At 41.0% G+C, this 16,768-nt stretch overlaps 1 protein-coding gene across 1 annotated transcript in view; it reads left to right on the top strand.

The window, feature by feature from the left end:
• Nucleotides 1-16,768, top strand: part of GOLGA5 (golgin A5) — a 76,907-nt gene that overhangs the window by 42,831 nt on the left and 17,308 nt on the right. The window contains exons 7-8 of the mRNA XM_053697540.1: nucleotides 8,204-8,374; nucleotides 8,978-9,106. Of these exons, the coding sequence (XP_053553515.1) occupies nucleotides 8,204-8,374; nucleotides 8,978-9,106 (300 nt within the window). The remainder of the gene's footprint in view (nucleotides 1-8,203; nucleotides 8,375-8,977; nucleotides 9,107-16,768) is intronic.

The raw sequence follows: 16,768 nt of genomic DNA, 5'->3' as shown, positions 1-16,768 counted from the left end.
ATCATTGTCACGACCGATTCCAGTCTGTTAGGCTGGGGTGCGGTCTGGGACTCCCTGAAAGCTCAGGGCCTATGGTCTCGGGAAGAGTCTCTTCTCCCGATAAACATTTTGGAACTGAGAGCGATATTCAACACGCTCCAGGCATGGCCTCAACTAGCGGAGGCCAGGTTCATCAGGTTTCAGTCGGACAACATCACGACTGTAGCGTACATCAATCATCAGGGAGGAACAAAGAGTTCCCTAGCGATAAAGGAAGTATCCAAGATCATCAAATGGGCGGAGGATCACTCCTACCATCTATCTGCAATTCACATCCCAGGAATAGACCACTGGGAGGCAGATTTTCTGAGTCGTCAGACTTTTCACCCGGGGGAGTGGGAACTCCTTCCGGAGGTTTTTGCTCAGCTTACCCAGCTATGGGGTATTCCAGAGTTGGATCTGATGGCGTCCCGTCAGAACTCCAAACTTTCTCTTTACGGATCCAGGTCCAGGGACCCCAAGGCGGCATTGATAGATGCTCTAGTAGCGCCGTGGTCCTTCAATCTGGCTTATGTTTTTCCACCGTTTCCCCTTCTCCCTCGTCTGGTAGCCAGAATCAAACAGGAGAAGGCTTCGGTAATTTTGATAGCGCCTGCGTGGCCACGCAGGACTTGGTATGCAGACTTAGTGGACATGTCATCTGTTCCACCATGGACACTGCCATCGAGGCAGGATATTCTAATTCAAGGTCCATTCAAGCATCCAAATCTAGTTCTCTGCAACTGACTGCTTGGAGATTGAACGCTTAATTCTATCTAAGCGTGGGTTCTCTGGATCAGTTATAGATACTTTGATCCAGGCTAGAAAACCTGTCACCAGGAAAATTTACCATAAGATATGGCGGAAATATCTTTGTTGGTGTGAATCCAAGGGTTCCTCGTGGAGTAAGATTAGGATTTCTAGGATTTTGTCATTTCTCCAAGAAGGATTGGAGAAAGGATTGTCAGCTAGTTCCTTAAAGGGACAGATATCTGCTCTGTCTATTCTGTTACACAGGCGTCTGGCGGAAGTACCAGACGTTCAAGCGTTTGCAAAGGCTGTAGTCAGAATCAAGCCTGTCTATAAACCTGTGGCTCCTCCATGGAGTCTAAATTTAGTTCTTTCAGTCCTTCAAGGGGTTCCGTTTGAACCTTTACATTCCATAGATATTAAGTGATTATCTTGGAAAGTTTTGTTTTTGGTAACTATTTCTTCTGCTCGAAGAGTTACAGAATTGTCTGCTTTGCAGTGTAATTCACCCAATCTGGTGTTTCATGCAGATAAGGTTGTTTTGCGTACAAAACCTGGTTTCCTTCCGAAAGTGGTTTCTAATAAGAATATTAACCAGGAAATCATTGTTCCTTCTCTGTGTCATAATTCAGTTTCTAAGAAGGAAGGGCTGTGACACAATCTTGATGTGGTTCGTGCTTTAAAATTCTATTTAAAAGCAACTAAAGATTTCAGACACACGTCATCCTTGTTTGTTGTCTATTCTGGTAAGAGGAGAGGTCAAAAAGCTATAGTTTCCTCTCTTTCCTGTTGGCTGAAAAGCATTATCCGATTGACTTATGAGACTGCTGGACAGCAGCCTCCTGAACGAATTACAGCTCTTTCCACCAGAGCTGTGGCTTCCACATGGGCTTTCAAGAATGAGGCTTCTGTTGAACAGATTTGTAAAGCAGCGACTTGGTCTTAACTGCATGCTTTTGCCAAATTTTACTAATTCGATACTTTTGCTTCTTCGGAGGCTATTTTTTTGGGAGAAAGGTTTTGCAAGTAGTGGTGCCTTCCGTTTAGGTTACCTGACTTGTTCCCTCCCTTCATCCGTGTCCTAAAGCTTTGGTATTGGTTCCCACAAGTAAGGATGAATCCGTGGACTGGATACACCAATGTAAGAGAAAACAGAATTTATGCTTACCTGATAAATTTCTTTCTCTTACGGTGTATCCAGTCCACGGCCCGCCCTGGCAATTAAGTCAGGTTCTAATTTATTTTTTGTAAAACTACAGTCACCACTGCACACTATGGTTCTCCTTTTTCTCCTAACCGTCGTTCGAATGACTGGGGGGGCGGAGCCTGAGGGGAGCTATATGGACAGCTCTGCTGTGTGCTCTCTTTGCCACTTCCTGTAGGGATTGAGAATATCCCACAAGTAAGGATGAATCCGTGGACTGGATACACCGTAAGAGAAAGAAATTTATCAGGTAAGCATAAATTCTGTTTTTATGTAGACTTTGTATACATTTTTCTCACTTTGGGGTGAACCCAGAAATATCTTGTACCTCTTCTGGCCTTTCACACAGTTGAAATAATTTAGTTTCTTTCTGAGCATACATGACTAATTGTGCTTAAGGTTTTTTTTTTTAGCGCTCCCCTGTTGCATACTTGTACAATTGTGCTTTAAGTCAGTTCTCTGCTAGTGCCCCTCCCCCCATTTTCTGCCAATGGCTCCATCTCCCAACACATCAGAAAATATTCACAAAATATACGTTCCATCATCGCTCATCTATTGTTCATTCTCACCTTTGTTTGATCTCGGAAATCCTTGCACATTTAATAAAGTTTCTATAAACTCTACATGGTACCTTATAGGTTAAACCTCCTTATACAATTCTTGTCTGGAAAGTTACATTAAAGGGATAGTCCCAGAGGCAGAACTTTTTTTTTCCCATTCTCTGCAATGATAATTTTTTTAGTGTTGCTGTGTTTGTTGCCCTTACTCAGTGTGCATGAGGACAGGTTCATGTAAAGCCTCGCTGATATCTGCTGTACGTTCCCACAGTGTCAGTCTGTCTGGGAACCTGCTCTACTCTACTGCTGGGGTCTATATGCTTATTTTAGAGGGGCTGCTGCCCCATGCTTCTACTGCTGATGTATAATATATGCTTCCTAAAGGATGGCACTTAGAAATTCGTGTATATATATATATATATATACAGGTATACCCCGCTCATACAGCGGGTTAGGGACCGGAGCCCCGCTGTAAAGTGAAAACCGCCTTAAAGTGAAACAAGGCAGTTATAGCTTTCTTTTCAGTGTTTAAAATCTTGAAAACATGACTGAACTAACATATATTAGGGGTGCATTAGTGCTATGTTTAGTTTAACACTAGCACAGCAAGTATTCAATTAGTATTCAATAAATACTGTACCTGTAAAATAGTGACAATTACTGTAGTAAAATTTGCCAGACTAGCACTGAGACAAAGATTGCACTGCAATGCTGTTAACAGAGTGAACTAAGCATAACAAAATGGTGCCAGTTACTTTTCTCGCAATCTCATGATGATTACAGCACTGTTTCAAAATCCTTGGAGGTTGAACTTCAGCTCCACAAAGCGCTGTATTAGCGAATCGCTGTAAAGTGAAGCGCTGTAAAGTGAGGTATACCTGTGTATATATATATATATATATATATATATATATATATATATATATATATATATATAATAGGACAAGTGCACTCTCACGAACAGTATCACGATTTGCCATATATATACCAAAAAGATGCACTCTCAGGACTTTTATAAATTAAGTAAAGATTACTTTATTCGGAACGTTTTTGGGGATCAGGTCCCCTTTATCCGGCTGATGAAGGGGACCTGATCCCCGAAAACGTTCCGAATAAAGTAATCTTTACTTCATTTATAAAAGTCCTGAGAGTGCATCTTTTTGGTTCCTGTATCTTGTTCAAGTCTGCACCCAGGCGGATGTCCATTTGTGGGAAAAAGTTGGTGTCTGGATATATATATATATATATATATATATATATATATATATATATATATATATATATATATATATATATATATATATATATATATATATATATATATATATATATATATACACATACACTGTATATTATTTATTTATTACAACCTCAGGAGTTGATTCCAGTAAAGAGATCTAAAAAAAAAAAAACCAAATAATATAATACACACCCGTTTTTTATTTTTATTCTGTTATACATGACAAAAGGCTGAAGCTTTTCCCAAATGAGTTAAAGGGATATTCACAGTATTCTGAAAAAGGCTTAGTATGAGTCCACAACCCCATTATTCCAATACTGTGCATATCTAATTAACTTATTTGGTAAAGTTTTAGCTTCTGTGATCTTTACACACTCATTATATATATATATATATATATATATATATATATATATATATATATATATATATATATATATATATATATATATATATATATATATATATATATATATATATATACACCATACACACACACAACACAACATATACATACACACACACAACATATACATACACACACACAACATATACACACACACACACACACACATATATATATATATATATATATTTTGAAAAGGGTTTGTAATGTGAAGTCTATACCTAAATTGAGGCCACACTGGAGGCGCTAAAATTGACACTGGAAAGGGAAAAGCTGCTGGAGTGTACCTAAAATATGTGTCTACACGGCCCTTTCTTGTAGTCACACAGTATGATTATTACAAAAAGGAGAAGATATGGTGCACTGCACAGCACTAATCCACTCTATCACTGTAGTAAGTAGTAGTGAAACTAGAATTCTTAGTACAAGAGTGTACTGGAATAACTAAGTATCCCAGAACTGTATGTGAGTCTAGATGTATCTAGCACACAAAAGTATAGTATGGTTACAAAAAATTCCTAAATTAGTACAACTTGGGTATAGGAAAATGGAAATACAAACTACAAGCTAAAAATAGCTAATTAATATCCTATAAAACCGATTATATCCAAAGATAGTTTAACAAATATTGTATCGTGATAACAGAATAAAATGACATAAAAATAGCTAATTAATATCCTATAAAACCGATTATATCCAAAGATAGTTTAACAAATATTGTATCGTGATAACAGAATAAAATGACAGGTGTGGTCACAGTGATCTAACACCTCTAAATTCTGTGCTAAATGTTAAACAGAATAATTAACACTCTAAACACATTTTTTTTCAGATTGTCACTAAGGGAAAAAAAAACCTAAAACATTCACAAAGATCTAACGTAGGTTTCTGTTTCCCAAAGGGTATATAAAAATACGCTAATACCATTAATACCAACTATAATTATCTTAACATTAACATTAGCATTGTCATAAAGCATGTTAATAGATTCTTGAGATTTTTCTACATATTCAATTCGATGACCCAGATCTTTATATCTCAGTTTTTATATTTACAAGCTCATATGTAATTAAAGACTTGAAGTCTGCCTTCTTAGGCAGATTAGCTATATTTTCTTTAAGCTCTTTAACAGCCACTTCATACATAATTGTTGTTGAGGATAAGTCTTCAGTAGGGGTTGGAGGTGATTGTATTTGCTCCAGCCTGGGAGGCGAGGAAGAGCCTGAGCCTTGAAAGAAACTAACTGATTTTAAGTGTGTCGTTTGACCATTCTGGGGTTTTCAGCTTTAGATGGTCTTCTGGACATGATAGGGTTAAGAAAAACTACCCGCAATATTGTATATAGGGTTAAAAAACAGTAATAAGACTCGGTTGCCCACAAAGCTGGCGTTCTCTATGTTATGTTGTCGCTGTTGTTGTAAAAAAATCAGACATAAAGGGTCAAACCCATAGATATTGATTATATTGCACCTCTGTAGAGAACGTTATAAAATGTGAGAAACATGTATTCTTTTATGTGTAGACTGTGAAAAGCAGAAATCTAGAGGTAGAAGAGGAAATAGAGAATAAACTCTTAGTAAATATATCTAGTATAATGTCTCTGAGCCCTGTAATCAAGTAGTCGTCAGGTCCTACAACTGTCTGAGATAGCAGAACATGAGAGGATTGTTTAAATTTACAAACTGCGTCATAGCAGCCTAAAGATTAGAGTCTTCAGCTCTCAGGGGTAGGTTATGTTCCTAAGAGGATCAGAGGTACTATCTATATGCCGCATGGACTATGAGGATCAGCACTGACCTATATTGTTGCTTGCAAGGTTGTCTACTATCTATTTGCCATAGCGCTTCAGCTGTTCATAAGCGATCTGGATAAAGCCAAGATGGTGAAGGAGGAGACAGACCTCCGCCACTGGTGGATATGCGTCTGTACCGAATAGCCTTGGCACCTTTCTCAAGTGAATCTGGGTCCAAAGTAGTTAGGATCTTCCCAAGTCAATCTGGGACATAATTGATAGCTTCCATCTCCGTATATCAGAAATAAAGTCCCACGCTAGCACAGAGCTTCAGTTGCCTGCAGCCATTCATAAGCACGGCCAGGCTCCGCCCCCCCTGAACCTCTTTATTTTTTATTCTGACATGTTATTTTATTTTATCTCACATTCGCCATGATCACACAGGAAGCAGGAGATAATTCACGTCTATTGTGTTATTAATATTAAGCCATCAGAAAGGCAAAAACATCAAAGCACTAAACCGAGAAAACACCTTAAAAAGTCCACTTCCTTCTCCTAGATTTTCTTTTTGTTTGCTTGGAAAAACTTGTTTCCTCAGAGTTCTACTATTTTTTGTTTAATTGAATACACAACTTCATATAGAGTGAGAGTCCTACCATGCCGCAGGCTGCAGAGCTTTTTGGCACAGAGCTATCCCTACAAACACCTTTCTCATATGTGTTGGCCTCTATAAAAAGGATATGTACTAGCGCTTCAATTCCTTACATGATGTACAGTGCACAGTGTTTTCCTACATACACAACTTACATGTCTGGGATCTACAAAGAGGACAACATAGATGGTACAATCTGCAAATGGGCATGATTAAGGGAGGTGTACTCACGAAACGTTGCTGTCTTGTGTGCTCAATAAATAATTGAATACCACTCTTTTGCTGCCTTCCTGATTTGGAAACTTTTGGATATCAGTGGGTCTTTGTGGTGACCTAGGTTGGCATGCAGTGGCCTGTTGTGCTGGACTGACTCTGTTTTCTTTTGCATTATGTTTATTTGAAAAGCAGGAATCTAAGCTTAGGAGCCGGCCCATTTTTGGTTCAGTACCTGGGTAGCGCTTGCTGATTGGTGGCTAAATGTAGCCACTAATCAGCAAGCGCTAACCAGGGTGCTGAACCAAAAATGGGCCGGCTCCTAAGCTTAGATTCCTGCTTTTTCAAATAAAGATAGCAAAAGAACGAAGAGAAATTGATAATAGGAGTAAATCAGAAAGAGCATGCAATTTTAAGCAACTATCTGAATCATGAAAGAAAGAAATTGGATTTAGTATCCTTTTAAAGCGTTCTGGAGAACGCACTAACCCAATCCTCTTCTTGCCCTGGCTGCACCAACGCTCTTGGTTCCCAGTACCTGTACTAACTTTGACAAAACAAATGTACATCTCTAATTTTTTGGGGGGTTTTCCCACCGTCCGTGTCTTTACATGATCCATGGTGCTGTCTTCAGAATATGAATGATTTTTTTTTTTTTTTTCCTTGCACACTACACTCAACAGTAAATTCTACTTGATTAGCGCATGTGTGTACTTATAGCAGCAATAGTAGTGAATTGCTACCATGAATCTCATTATCCAAAACTGACACATTATGGAATCACACAAGGCAGTACCACAATTTCAGTTGGACGAGGCTACGTTTCAGTAACCCATAGAGTCCTAGGTTGAAACTTTAAGCTTTAACTTTTATTGTGTTTACTTAAAAGTAAAATAAAACACTAAATAAAAATACCAAAGAATAAATACCAGCCTCATACACGTTGTCAGAACTTATCCAAAGGCTCACTTTTATAAAGGATCAGGCAACATTCATTTAAATTTAGAAGGGGGTAGCTTGGCCCGGCTGATTGAAAATGGATAGGGCTTGTTGTAATGCTGTTTTAAAAGCCCCATTTTAAGTTATATAGATGATATTTTTTTGAATTATCGGTCTTTTTCACAAACCATAAAAATGATGATGATTTAAAGTGACAAAGAGAAAATTAAGCTTAAAGGGACAAAACGTAGATTATTTAAAAAAAGTTTCAAATTTACTTCTGTTATCAAATCTGGTTTGTTCCCAAGATATTCTTTGTTGAAGAGATCCCTAGGTGGGTGTCTGGAGCACTATATGGCAGGAAATAGTGCGCCCATCTAGTGCTCTTGCAAATGAATAACATTCTTGCAGTACTGCTGCCATAAAGTGCACCAGACAAGTATTTAAATTAATGGAAAAAGTGATCTCTTCTGTTTTTGTATGTTTTCCTAGTCAAAGGAGAAGTTGATTAATAGCCTCAAAGAAGGATCCAGCATTGAAGGTTTTGACAGTCACGCGGCCAGTGCAGTGGAGCTGGAGGAGTTGAGACACGAGAGAGATATACACAGGGAGGAGGTGCAGAAGCTGATGGGACAAGTCCAGCAACTAAAAGCAGAGTTACAAGTGAGTGATGTTTCTACTGACCACACGATCTCCAAACATTTATCTACAGCAGGGCTATCAAGCTCATTGTATTCGGGGGACACTCGCCAAATGTTCTTTTCCCATGGGGGCCACTTGAACAGAATGAGTGCTCTGGAATTGGATATACTGGTAACTGGATGTGACATTTACCCAAGTAGTAGTGCATGATGGGAGTTGTAGTCCTAAATAGACATACACAGTTGTGTATATGTATCTTGTAAGTGCCAAGTAAAGTGATCATTCTGAAACAGAATTTTATCCAAGCAGTGCATAATGGGAGTCTACACTGGAGAATGCATGCTTGTCTTTATATTTATATTGTGAGTGCCTATATAGAACATCAAGTTGTTACACCTCTTAAAACCCTAAAAAAATTGATGGGGCCAAATTCATAATTTTCCTAATAAACAAGGGAGGGCCAGATTCTACAATAGATTCTTAGCGATTCTTAATATAACTATATATGCGTATATATGTGCATACTAATATCTATGCAAATACACAAATTACTGCACATCCGTAATATATACATGATATTATATGATCCTCTATGTAAATATGATCTTATTATGTTCCTTTCAGGATGTAGAAACGCAACAAATGAGTGAAGCAGAATCAACAAGAGAGCAAGTTCAGGACTTGCAGGAGCAAATATCGGAGCAGAAGAGGACTAAGCAGGAGCTGGAGGCTGAACTGGAACGTCAGAAGCAGGTGATCACTGCCGTGTGCTTAGCATCAGCTTGCAAACTGCTAAATCTGTGTCTATGAAGGAACACGCAGGTGTCCTGTGTATTAAGAAGATTCATGAGAAGCTAAATAGGACAAATGTTGCTACCTATGCAAAAAATAAGTTGTTAATCATAAAAAAGTACAGTGCTGTCTAAAATTCTAAAAAAAAGGTTTAGAAAGTGTTATAGCATCCTATTATTGCACTATTGTTTGTATGTATCTATGTGTTTAACCCCTGAGCAGTTAAAGTAAGCTCCAGAGAACTAATGCACTACTGGGACCTAGCTACACATGTCTTCTGAGCCAATGACAAGAGGCATATATGCATAGCCACGAATCAGCAGCTAGCTATACTTTTCAATATAGGAAACTATGAAAAGGAAATTATCCTGGTACCACACCTTTTATCATTGCACTTAATACTGTAACTTGCCTAGATGATATGCTAGTGCTGGGCGTAGTCATATTGTGACGTTGCTGATGCCTGCCATACAGAAGGCATAGTTAATGTTGTATGGTCATAAAAAGTGTATGAAGCTAGTGGAGATCCATAGTTATCCATGTTGTTTTTAGTATTTATATTACTATTGAACTTCTGTGTAAGGACCACATTGTTCAGTTTTTCTGTGAGTGTATTCAAATACCCTTCCACAAAAACACTTGAAGCCAGTGTAATGTATTTTAATTAGCGAAATAGAAAATATTTAATTTCTTTTTTTAAGACACGATGAGTCCACGGATCATCTTAATTACTAATGGGATATTCACATCCTGGTCAGCAGGAGGAGGCAAAGAGCACCACAGCAGAGCTGTTAAATAGCTCATCCCTTCCCTCCCATTCCAGTCATTCTCTTTGCCTACGTTAGTGATAGGAAGAGGTAAAGTGAGGTATTAGTTAAAGATTCTTCAATCAAGAGTTTATTATTTTTAAAGTGGTACAAGATTGTGCTGCTTTGTTCTAGGGTGTAGCCGTAGTCCATATCACTCTCTTCAGTAGAGCTTTGGTGGCTTTAGAGCAATGGGAACTTGTGGGACATAATTCTCAATGCACCTCCCATACATTTATGCTGCCCTAACCCTGAAAAATCTGAGGGATATTACTCAGTATTTTCTCTTCTTTCACAGGTCCATGTGAGGAATAGGCCCTCTCAAACCTGGGAACTGCCTTTGCTGTTGGGCAGTATATGAGGTGAGTGCTCTTTTATTTCTGGAGTTAAAAGAAAAGGAACTCAGAAGAAGTTGGGCACTTACTTTGTATAGATGGGATTTATAAGGAAGCCCTTAATGGATTGGGCACTTTATGTCTCTTACTTGGTGTATTCAGTCCACGGATTCATCCTTACTTGTGGGATATTCTCAATCCCAGGAAGTGGCAAAGAGAGCACACAGCAAAGCTGTCCATATAGCTCCCCTCAGGCTCCGTCCCCCCCAGTCATTCTCTTTGCCGCTCTATCAAGTAGCATCTCCACGGGGGTGGTAAAGAGTATGTGGTGTTAGATTTGTAGTTTTATTTCTTCAATCAAGAGTTTGTTATTTTAAAATAGTGCCGGTTTGTACTATTTACTCTGACGCAGAAAGTGATGAAGATTTCTGCTGAGAGGAAAAAGATTTTAGCATGTTGCAACTAAAATCCATTGCTGTTCCCACGCAGGACTGTTGAGTACAGGAGAACTTCAGTTGGGGGGAACAGTTTGCAGGCTTATTCTGCTTAAGGTATGTTCAGACATATTTTCTAACAAGACCTGGTAGTGCTAGAAGACTGACAGATATCCCATGAGGGAAGGTAAACCATTTTCTGAGACACAGTATAGAAAGAGGGCTTCAGTTAAGGGCTTTAATACTGACAGACACTGTGATGGGCTAAATCGATTACTTTATTAAGGTAATCTTATATTATTAAGCGTTTTTAAATGTTGCAAACACTTTTTGGGGAATTTTTTATGCCTGGCATTTTAGAAGACAACTATTCTGACTCAGAAAGGCCGCATATCTCTGGAGTAAGAAGGAGGGGGCCTCATTTTCGCGCCTCAATTGCGCAGTTGATTTGCAACACAGCTCCACGCAGCTTCATGTGCAGAGCCTTTAGAGTACAGGAGGAATTCAGGGAGGCTTAATTTACACCTGCAAATAACCCTAAAGGAAGGTAAAGCCACAGCAAAGACTGTGGCATAGTACTGTAGTGGGTTAAACCCGGTATTTACTTCATTTTGCTCCGGTTTGGGCATTAAGTGGTTAAACGATTTGAAAACTTGTGTGCAATCATTTCAAGGCATTAGGATCATGTGGTGAAAATTTCATTACGATCGGATGTTTTTTGATGATTTGGTAAAAAAGTGTGTGCCTTTTTATTATTTAAAGAGACAGTAACGTTTTTTTCAAAAGTATTTTTTTCAATATTTTAGTGTTGTCTGAGTCTGTCAAACATGTCTGAGCCTTCAGATAGACCTTGTTTTTTATGTTCAAAAGCCATGGCAATACCCCCATTGCATTTATGTTTAAAGTGTGCACAAACATCTAAGCATTTTAAAGATCATCCAGTGACAATTAAAAATGCTGCCCAAGATGATTCCTTAACGGAGGGTAATGAGGATAGTCCTCCTTCCTCCCCCCACTTGTCTACACCAGTTACGCCCGCGCAAGCGATGCCTAGTACCTTTAGCGCATTGGCCCCTATTACTTTACAGCAATTAGCAGCAGTAATGGATAATTCCCTTGCAGCTTTTTTATCCAAACTGCCAGTTTTTCCAAGAAAGCGCGATAGCTCAGTTTTAAACACAGAGGATGAGCAATCTGAAGCTTTGGATAATGTATCTGTAGTACCCTCACAAAACTCAGAGGTAGCAGTGAGGGAAGGGCTGTCTGAGGGAGAAATTTCTGACACAGGGAAAGTTTCTCAGCAGGCAGAGTCAGATTCCTTAGCGTTTAAATTTAAGCTGGAACACCTCCGCGTCCTGCTTAAGGAGGTTTTGGCTACGCTGGACGATTGTGACCCCATGGTGGTCCCTGAAAAACTGTGTAAAATGGACAGATATTTAGAGGTCCCTGTATACACTGAGGCATTTCCGATCCCAAAAAGGGTGGCGGATATTGTGACTAAGGAGTGGGAGAGACCAGGTATATACCCTTTGTTCCCCCACCTATCTTTAAGAAAATGTTCCCCATAAACGACCCCAGGAGGGACGTGTGGCAGACGGTCCCTAAGGTAGAGGGGGCTGTTTCAACATTGGCTAAGCGTACAACTATACCAATAGAGGACAGTTGTGCTTTCAAAGATCCTATGGATAAAAAATTGGAAGGCTTGCTAAAGAAAATTTTTGTTCAGCAAGGTTTTCTGCTTCAACCAATTGCCTGCATTATCCCGGTGACTACTGCAGCGGCTTTTTGGTTCGAGGCCCTGGAGGAGTCGCTCCAGAGGGAGACTTCATACGATGAGGTCATGGATAGAATTCACGCTTTAAAGCTGGCTAATTCTTTTATCACTGATGCCGCTCTCCAATCAGCTAAACTAGCGGTGAAAACCTCAGGTTTTGCCATCATGGCGCGACGAGCGTTTTGGCTCAAATCGTGGTCGGCGGATGTGTCGTCCAAAACAAAACTGTTAAATATTCCCTTCAAGGGGAGAACCCTTTTCGGCCCAGAGCTGAAAGAAATTATTTCAGATATCACTGGAGGCAAGGGCCATGCCCTTCCACAAGATAGGCCATTTAAGGCCAAAAACAAGGCTAATTTTCACTCCTTTCGCAACTTCAGGAGCGGACCTGCTGCAACCTCTGCTGCCGCAAAGCAAGATAACGCTTCGCAGCCCAAAGCAACCTGGAAACCCTTGCAGGGCTGGAATAAGGGTAAACAGGCCAAGAAGCCTGCTCCTGCTACCAAGACAGCATGAAGGGGTAGCCCCCGATCCGGGATCGGATCTAGTAGGGGGCAGATTTTCTCTCTTTGCTCAGGCTTGGGCAAGAGATGTCCCAGATCCCTGGGCATTAGAAATAGTTGCTCAGGGGTACCTTCTAGAATTCAAGGATTCTCCCCCAAGGGGAAGGTTCCACATTTCTCGTTTGTCTTCAGACCAAACAAAGAAACAGGCGTTCTTACGCTGTGTAGAAGATCTACTAAAAATGGGAGTGATACACCCAGTTCCAATTGCAGAACAAGGACTGGGCTTTTACTCAAACCTATTCGTAGTTCCCAGAAAGGAAGGAACTTTCAGGCCAATCCTGGATCTAAAAATTCTAAACAAATTCCTCAGAGTTCCGTCTTTCAAGATGGAAACCATTCGGACAATCTTGCCGATGATCCAGGAAGGTCAATATATGACTACCGTGGATCTAAAGGATGCGTACCTACATATTCCTATCCACAAAGATCACCATCAGTTCCTAAGGTTCGCCTTTCTGGACAATCATTACCAGTTCGTGGCCCTGCCTTTCGGGCTGGCCACCGCTCCCAGAATTTTCACAAAGGTGCTAGGGTCCCTTCTGGCGGTACTAAGACCGCGGGGCATTGCAGTAGCACCTTACCTAGACGACATCTTAATACAGGCATCGTCCTTTCACAGAGCCAAGGCTCATACGGACATCGTTCTGGCCTTTCTAAGGTCTCACGGGTGGAAGGTGAACGTAGAAAAGAGTTCTCTGTCCCCGCTCACAAGGGTTCCCTTTCTGGGAACACTAATAGACTCGGTAGAAATGAAAATCTTTCTGACAGAGGTCAGGAAGTCAAAACTGTTGAATACTTGCCGAGTTCTTCATTCCATTCCTCGGCCTTCCGTGGCTCAGTGCATGGAAGTAATTGGCTTAATGGTTGTGGCAATGGACTTGGTCCCTTTCGCCCGAATCCATCTCAGACCACTGCAACTGTGCATGCTCAAACAGTGGAATGGAGATTACGCAGATTTATCTCCTCCAATTCAAATGGACCAAAAGACCAGAGACTCTTCTCTGGTGGTTATCTCAAGATCACCTGTCTCAGGGGCTGAGTTTCCGCACACTGGAATGGATCATTGTCACGACCGATGCCAGTCTGATAGGCTGGGGTGCGGTCTGGAACTCCCTAAAGGCTCAGGGACTATGGTCTCTGGAAGAATCTCTTCTCCCGATAAACATTTTGGTGCTGAGAGCGATATTCAGTACGCTCCAGGCGTGGCCTCAACTAGCAGTGGCCAAATTCATCAGATTTCAGTCGGACAACATCACGACTGTAGCGTACATCAATCATCAGGGGGGAACAAAGAGTTCCCTAGCGATGAAGGAAGTATCCAAGATTATCAAATGGGCGGAGGATCACTCCTGCCATCTATCTGCAATTCACATCCCAGGAGTAGACAACTGGGAGGCGGATTTTCTAAGTCGTCAGACTTTCCATCCAGGGGAGTGGGAACTCCACCCGGAGGTTTTTGCTCAACTAACTCAGCTTTGGGGCATTCCAGAGTTGGATCTGATGGCGTCCCGTCAGAACACCAAACTTCCCCTTTACGGATCCAGATCCAGGGATCCCAAGGCGGCATTGATAGATGCATTAATAGCGCCTTGGTCATTCAGTCTAGCTTATGTCTTTCCACCGTTTCCTCTTCTCCCTCGGCTAATAGCCAGAATCAAACAGGAGAGGGCTTCGGTAATTCTGATAGCACCTGCGTGGCCACGCAGGACTTTGTATGCAGACCTAGTGGGCATGTCATCGGTCCCACCATGGAAACTGCCATCGAGACAGGATCTTCTAATCCAAGGTCTTTTCAAGCATCCAAATCTAGTTTCTCTGCAACTGACTGCTTGGAGATTGAACGCTTAATCCTAATTAAGCGGGGGTTCTCTGATTCAGTTATAGATACTCTGATACAGGCCAGAAAGCCTGTCACCAGGAAAATTTACCATAAGATATGGCGGAAATATCTTTGTTGGTGTGAATCCAAGGGTTACTCGTGGAGTGAAGTTAGGATTCCAAGGATATTGTCTTTTCTCCAAGAAGGGTTGGAGAAAGGTCTGTCAGCTAGTTCCTTATAGGGACAGATATCTGCTCTGTCTATTCTGTTACACAAGCGTCTGGCAGCTGTGCAGATGTTCAGGCATTAGTAAGAATCAAGCCTGTCTACAGACCTGTGGCTCCTCCATGGAGTCTAAATTTAGTTCTTTCAGTTCTTTAAAGGGTTCCGTTTGAACCTTTACATTCCATAGATATCATGTTATTATCTTGGAAAGTTTTGTTTTTAATAGCTATTTCTTCTGCTCGAAGAGTTTCAGAATTATCTGCTTTACAGTGCGATTCACCCTACCTGGTGTTCCATGCAGATAAGGTTGTTTTGCGTACTAAACCTGGTTTCCTTCCAAAGGTGGTTTCTAATAAGAATATTAACCAGGAAATCATTGTTCCTTCTCTGTGCCCTCATCCAGTTTCTAAGACGGAACGACTGTTGCACAATCTTGATGTGGTTCGTGCTTTAAAGTTCTATTTAAAAGCAACTAAAGATTTCAGACAAACCTCATCCTTGTTTGTCGTGTATTCTGGTAAGAGGAGAGGTCAGAAAGCGACTGCTACCTCTCTTTCATTCTGGCTGAAAAGCATCATCCGATTGGCTTATGAGACTGCTGGTAGGCAGCCTCCTGAACGAATTACAGCTCATTCCACCAGAGCTGTGGCTTCCACATGGGCTTTCAAGAATGAGGCTTCTTTTGAACAGATTTGTAAGGCAGCGACTTGGTCTTCACTGCATACATTCGCCAAATTTTACAAATTCGATACTTTTGCTTCTTCGGGGGCTATTTTTGGGAGAAAGGTTTTGCAAGCAGGGGTGCCTTCCGTTTAGGTTACCTGACTTGTTCCCTCCCTTCATCCGTGTCCTATTGCTTTGGTATTGGTATCCCACAAGTAAGGATGAATCCGTGGACTGAATACACCAAGTAAGAGAAAACAGAATTTATGCTTACCTGATAAATTACTTTCTCTTACAGGTGTATTCAGTCCACGGCCCTCCCTGATATTTAAGTCAGGTTCAAATTTACTTTACAATAACTACAGTCACCACTGCACCCTATGGTTCTCCTTTTTCTCCTAACCATCGGTCGAATGACTGGGGGGGCGGAGCCTGAGGGGAGCTATATGGACAGCTTTGCTGTGTGCTCACTTTGCCACTTCCTGTAGGGATTGAGAATATCCCACAAGTAAGGATGACTCCGTGGACTGAATACACCTTTAAGAGAAAGTAATTTATCAGGTAAGCATGAATTCTCCCTGATGCGTAGGAGACTATATGCGACAGATAGTGCAGGCACTGGAAGGCACTCTGTATTTATTATTCCTTACAAATGACGATAGTCGCATCTCCCGGCGGTTACTTAAAGAAAACATGCCGACCGGGAGATGACTGTACTGATATCGCCCGTGGCGGGCGTAATTGGACGCTTTGCTTTTAACTGACTGTTATATTAGTTAGTCTCTGGGGCAATTGATCACGTCTCCCGGCGGTCATATACATGTCAGATGTTGACATCCTTAGAGTATTCAATCTTGGAATATGGGAAAACAATCCACAAAGCCTGCTGTTGAAACAAGGACAGCATGAAGGGCATGCCCCCGATCCGGGTCCGGATCTTGTAGGGGGTAGACTTTCCTTCTTCGCTCAGGCTTGGGTTCAAGATGTTCAGGATCCCTGGG

This window comes from Bombina bombina, chromosome 1 (assembly GCF_027579735.1).
Source record: "Bombina bombina isolate aBomBom1 chromosome 1, aBomBom1.pri, whole genome shotgun sequence".
Classification (NCBI taxonomy): domain Eukaryota; kingdom Metazoa; phylum Chordata; class Amphibia; order Anura; family Bombinatoridae; genus Bombina; species Bombina bombina.
This window is presented reverse-complemented; position numbering and strand designations above follow the sequence as displayed.